We start from the raw sequence: 6549 nt of genomic DNA on the forward strand, positions 1-6549 counted from the left end.
GCCCCAACTCTGCTTTGAAACAAGAATTGACCACACATGCTTTAATTACGTAGCATGGGGTAGGTAACAATATCTGGTTAATAGCATGTCATTCAAATATGAATATGATTGGTTCACAGAAATTTTAGTTGGAACTTTGAACTGAAACAAGAAAAATCACAGTGAGAAAGACCATTGAAATGATCAAGCCTGGCCCTCTGGCCAGAGGTGGGTGAGGATGCTGCAACTTCTCACACTTTGGGAACATCCGTAAAACCTTTTCTCTGTCTGCCTTGAAATCTCTTGCTATCGTGTAGTTTGAGCGCTTATTTTGGGCATCTGGTATTGGGAATGCAGATGTAGCCTGCCCATCTGAGCTAAGAGAGTGCCTCGCTGCTGGTGATGTTGACCTGGAAAAGGACATTGTCATTGATTAGTCAACCCCTCTGATGGATCTGGAGGATATTCAAGGATTTGCATAAAGGTTTTAATTGCAAAATGGTTGGGGATTGTCATAAAGCTATGGACTTTTGTGACATTATACTATATTATGCATCACTTTTATTTGTAGGACTTCTTGAAGAAAATGATATATTCAGGAATGCTCAAGCTGGTGTCCTTATCAGCACAAACAGTCATCCTGTGTTACGGAAGAACAGGATATTTGATGGATTTGCAGCAGGTTTGTTACTTAATCTAATCTGTGGTCAACTTATTTATCTTAATCGGATGTTATTTAATATGAAAGAATGTATTCAATTATAAAACTGGCTTGAAGGGAGGAAGCAGCACAATATGCGGTTTCTAGTACAAAGACTGAATTCTGATAAAATTATGACTATTTACCTCTGCTCTTTTTTAGCTATCTCCCATGCTGTCCAATGGAGATTATGGGATGTAATGCTCATCCCTCTAAAGAAACTGTTAGAATGGTGTTCTGGATGAAAAATATTTGTGATTTTTAAAGCACATTTATATTGCCTTAGTAAAGAAACTCAATTAGCAGGAATAATTGCTAGAGTAATTTTAAGCCACTGAAATAAACACTTTTAATACATCCAATTTCCTTCCACTATCTCCTTTATCAATTTGTATGCTCCCTTCTTGTATTTTTGTGTATTCATGTATTGTCCAGTCCATTCTTTTCACTTGCGTGTAAATTGTAAAAGTTAAAAGTCTCAGAAAAACAAAATTGTGTGTCAAGTTTTACAGAACCAGATAAGAGTCAAGAGTCAAGAGTCAATTTAATTGTCATTTGGACCCCTGGAGGTCCAAACGAAATGCCGTTTCTGCAGCCATACATTACACACAAATAGACCCCAGACACAACATAATTACATTTTACATAAACATCCATCACATAGCTGTGATGGAAGGCCAAAAAAACTTATCTCTCCACTGCACTCTCCCCCCCCCCCCCCCCCGATGTCAGAGTCAAAGTCAAAGCCCCCGGCTGGCGATGGCGATTGTCCCGCGGCCATTAAAGCCACGCCGGGTGGTGCGAGGTCGCACACCGGGTCTTGGTGTTGGAGCCCCCGGTGTGCGCTCGCAAAGTCCCGCGGCCATTCCAGCCGCGCGGGGCAGTGGTGTCAGGCCCCGCTCCAGGAGCTCTTCAACCCCGCAACACGGGCGGGAGAATTCGCCGTTGCAGGAGCCCCGAAAAGCGGTCTCCCTCCAGGGATCCGCGGGCTCCCGGTGCCGCCGTCCGCAGACCCGCAGTAGCAGCCTCCGAATCGCAGCAGCAGCAGCATCGGCAGCGCAGCAGCAGCAGCAGCAGCGCTCCTCCACCGCTCCACCCGCTCCGGTCTCGGCCAGCTCCGCGACGGCAACGGTGAGTCGGCACCAGAGTCCCCGGCTTCTTCCCGTTGGAGGCCGCTCCTCGTTGCGGCCTCAACGACAACTGAGACCCGACGAGAAAAGGTCGGGTCTCCAGTGCAGGGAGAGATTCAAAAGTTTCCCCCCTCCCCCCATCCCCCCACACACACACCCCAACATAAAATAACAAAAACTACATAAAAACACAGACAAAAAATAATAAAACGCGGACAGGCTGCAGAGGCCGCTGCTGGCCAGAGCCGCGCCGCCTACCGGAAACCATATTTATCATGCACTGTTGCTGGCTATCTTGGTGTTTCATAAAGTAGCAGCTCCAAGTAATGGTTAAACTTTGGTGAACACAGGAACTGGGATTCAGTGTTGCATGCAGCAATTTCCATTGAACTTAGGAGGTGGCATAATTTTATTTTTTCCTAGTTGAAGCCTGATTCAGTAAAGTGCAGGCTGGCTGGAATACCGAATCTTTCTACTTCTGTACCCTGAGTGGTTGGGATACTGGTGTCCAGGTAAATGCACTGTCATGTTCAAAGACCGCAAGCATTAACAACCACCTATTTATAAAAGGGTGCTGATTTTTATTGCTGTGCTGATCTGATTGTGCAGATTGTCCTTGACTCTTTGGGGTGGCACAGAGTGCCTCAGCGGTAGAATGATGCCTTTCAGTGCAAGAGACCCAGGTTTGATCCTGACCATGGGTGCTGTCTGTTCAGTTTGTACGTTCTCTCTGTGACCACATGGATTTTCTCTGGGAGCTGCGGTTTCCTCCGACATTCTGCAAAGCGTAAATTGGCTTCTGTAAAGTGTAAATTGTCCCTAGTGTGTAGGATAGTGCTAGTGTATGGGGTGATCGATAGTTGGCGCGGACTTGGTTAGCCAACAGGCCCGATTCCATGCTGTATCTCCGAAGTCTGGCTTTTGAATGACTCTCTTCCTGCCTGTTTTCTCTCCCCTCATAATCCAAGGTGCATTCATTCTAGCTGAGTAAATTATTACCCTGGAGTATCATCACAGACTAAGTTCCAAATGCATTGATGGACTGCAAATCTAAATTCCAATGCAATTAATTGAAGCAATATTGGATCAAATAATTTACCTCAAATGCATTAAAAACCTAATTTACTAGAATGTCCAGAACCTACTTAATTTAGAGTTCCAGTTGCATTTAACCGTTGCTCTTATTTTGCAGGTATTGAAATAACAAATCATGCTACAGCTACTTTAGAAAACAATCAGATATTCAACAACCGGTTTGGAGGGTTGTTTCTGGCATCTGGTGTGAATGTTTCAATGAAAGGTATAAAACTTGTTTTTCCTTTATTAGAGTTAAATGATAACGTTTTGTATTTACTTATAAAATGGGATGTATTGGATACAAGAATAAGGAGAATTTGCTCACTCTCTGACTACAGGTTTTCTCATTGTGTTCCAGTTTCCTCTTACTTCCCAAAAGGCATATTGCTTGTTAGGTTATTGGCCTCTTCAAATTATCCCTGATGTAGGTTGATGGTGAAAGAACAGGGGTCAGCGGGGTGTTAATAGGCATGTGTAAGAGAATAGGTTACAGGGTTGGGGCAAGGGAATGAATATGTAGTTTTAAAATTCAGCAGAAAGACGGTCAATGTTTTAGGTCCAATCCCTTGTCTTTTGTGATTCCAATATAGTTGGAGAAACTGGTGGAATTATAAACCAGGATACTCATTATCCATTTTGGCATATTTATATTTTTTAATTTTTTTAAAAATAATGGAAGAGGATAAAAACCAAGAAAATGAAATTAAGTGGATATCAATTTTACTGACAGCGAGTTAAACAGTCACTGTGAAATCAAATGCTGTTAATCCAATGCTAGAATAGGCAGCAAAAACAGAAAATATGTAGTTCCATACCTAATCAAGAAGGTCTGAGGGGTTGATTATCTGCTTATGTAACATGATGGCTCTTTCTCTTTTAAGATAATAAAATAATGAACAATCAAGATGCCATTGAGAAGGCTGTTAATAGGGGCCAATGCTTGTACAAGATATCCAGTTACACCAGCTACCCAATGCACGATTTTTACAGGTAAATTTTGTGGAATATCTGGAAATATTTTTCAATTATTTAAGTCTCCTGTTTTGAATTTAAGTTTCAATACCAGTTGTTCTTTTGATTTTCCCCCAGGTGTCATACCTGCAATACAACAGATCGAAATGCAATCTGTGTAAATTGCATTAAAAAATGCCATCAAGGACATGATGTGGAATTCATTAGACACGATAGGTTAGTACTGTGGAGCCAAACCGTCACTAACTGCAGACCATGAACGTTAGTAGAGATTGTGTTTCAAGTGGGCAAATAGCCTTCCAGGATATTTGTTTAACCATATAATAACCATATAACAATTACAGCACGGAAACAGGCCATCTCGGCCCTACAAGTCCATGCCGAACAAATTTTTTTCCCCTTAGTCCCACCTGCCTGCACTCGTACCATAACCCTCCATTCCCTTCTCATCCATATGCCTATCCAATTTATTTTTAAATGATACCAATGAACCTGCCTCCACCACTTCCACTGGGAGCTCATTCCACACCGCCACCACTCTCTGGGTAAAGAAGTTCCCCCTCATATTAACCCTAAACTTCTGTCCGTTTTGTTTAGTGCAATTGTTCTACAGTGCCCTCCATAATGTTTGGGGCAAAGACCCACCCATCATTTATTTATTTATTTGCCTCTATACTCCACAATTTGAGATTTGTATTAGAAAAAAAATCACATGTGGTTAAAGTGCGCATTGTCAGGTTTTAATAAAAGGCCATTTTTTTTAAATATTTTGGTTTCACCATGTAGAAATTACAGCAGTGTTTATACATAGTCCCCCCATTTTAGGGCACCATAATGTTTGGGACACAGCAGTGCCATGTAAATGGAAGTAGTCGTATTTAGTATTTTGTTGCATATTCTTTGCATGCGATGACTGCTTGAAGTCTGCGACTCATGGACATCACCAGTTGTTGGGTGTCTTCTCTGGTGATGCTCTGCCAGGCCTGTATTGCAGCCATCTTTAGCTTATGCATGTTTTGGGGGCTAGTCACCTTCAGTTTTCTCTTCAGCAAATAAAATACATGCTCAATTGGGTTCAGATCGGGTGATTGACTTGGCTACTCAAGAATTGACCATTTTTAGCTTTGAAAAACTCTTTTGTTGCTTTAGCAGCATGTTTGGGATCTTGCTGTAGAATGAGTCGCCGGCCAATGTTTGGAGGCATTTGTTTGAACTTGAACAGATAGGATGAGTCTATACACTTCAGAATTTGTTATGCTACTACCATCAGCAATTGTATCATCAATGAAGATAAGCGAGCCAGTACCTTCAGCAGCCAAAACTAATTCCATTTTAATTTCTCTCCAACTATGCACTTACCTTTGCTTCAAATTCTTGTCCATTCCTATGGCAAAACATTGTCCCTATTTTTTTTTTTCCTCTGGCAATTTTAAATTGACCCGTGTAATATTTAACCATGACTCGTACAAATGGATCATAATCAAGCTTGGGATTGTTTGCTATTAATATGATAAAATCTCATCCTCAGCAATACGTATAACTTGCCGCATCAATATCTGACCAACTGCTTACGAGAGATGGGCATGACATATTGCAGTTCAGAACTTAATGGTGTGCAGTCACCTTTAGTACCTAGTTAGTTATCATCATGGAAATATTCTGAATATTTTTTCTTTGATTTCCCTGACCATTACATGTTGTTATAGTACCTGAATGAATAGGTTTATTGGCCAAGTATTCACATACAAGGAATTTGCCTTGGTGCTCCGCCCGCAATAATGTATCCCGATGACCTGCTACAATAGACTAGCTAACTGCCATTTCCCTTGATTTAGTCAGTGTAAATAGGATGTATATAACCAATAGAGCAAATAATGGGGTTTTGTGTGCTGTTTTCTTTATTGCCTTTGTCATGTATTTCAATGTAAAGAAACTTATATTTTTCTCCCTTTCCTTGCAGATTTTTCTGTGATTGTGGTGCTGGAACACTTTCAAATCCTTGCACATTAGCTGGAGAACCCACACATGATACAGACACTTTGTATGACTCTGCACCACCAATAGAGTCCAATACCTTGCAACATAATTGAGTTTGTGTATCCTGCCATTCTAATCAAACGGAACTCCATTTGTACAAAAACACTCTGGGGAAAGAAAAATATAATTTGCTCAGATCTTCAGGAAGAATGTGTCATGATTTGTTCAGCAGTCGTGCATGTGTGGATGACACTGGAGTCCAGTCGGGTGCTCTGGCAGTGAAGGAAAGGAGCAATCTGCTAACTCAGGATTAAGAGAAGACTGGGTATAATTAGCATTACTACAGACTAAACAGTCAGCAGTGTACTGTCCAAGGGACAAAAAGGCTTACACTGGTTTTTGTACCCCGAATGCCATCTTGTGCAGCTGCATTGCAATTATATAGGAAAACTGTTGGACACAGCATCACAGAAACCACAGGACTATGATACAGTACCTATGGCCAATGGGTACTGATTGGGTTGGTGTATGTATGAAATTGTGATCTAGCACTTCTGTTTTTGATTTTTTTTTTAAATATTCAACTGAGACAACTGATTTTAATGCTTTTTCTCATGTAGCTTTTTTGTAAGTTCAAGCAAAACATTGTACTTGAATGTGTCCTGTTTTGTTAGCAGAACTAGACTTGCTGTAACTATACTCATGTCCCAGTAT

The 6549-nt window shown here is 41.2% G+C and overlaps 1 protein-coding gene across 1 annotated transcript in view; it reads left to right on the forward strand.

The window, feature by feature from the left end:
- Positions 1 to 6406, forward strand: part of LOC129699631 (F-box only protein 11) — a 95226-nt gene extending 88820 nt beyond the window's left edge. Inside the window, exons 19-23 of the mRNA XM_055639602.1 lie at positions 551 to 661; positions 3002 to 3109; positions 3768 to 3876; positions 3976 to 4074; positions 5819 to 6406. Coding sequence (XP_055495577.1) covers positions 551 to 661; positions 3002 to 3109; positions 3768 to 3876; positions 3976 to 4074; positions 5819 to 5948 — 557 coding nt within the window. The 3' untranslated portion in view covers positions 5949 to 6406. The remainder of the gene's footprint in view (positions 1 to 550; positions 662 to 3001; positions 3110 to 3767; positions 3877 to 3975; positions 4075 to 5818) is intronic.
- The last annotated feature ends 143 nt before the right edge of the window (positions 6407 to 6549 follow it).

This window comes from Leucoraja erinacea, chromosome 8 (genome assembly GCF_028641065.1).
Source record: "Leucoraja erinacea ecotype New England chromosome 8, Leri_hhj_1, whole genome shotgun sequence".
Taxonomy (NCBI): domain Eukaryota; kingdom Metazoa; phylum Chordata; class Chondrichthyes; order Rajiformes; family Rajidae; genus Leucoraja; species Leucoraja erinaceus.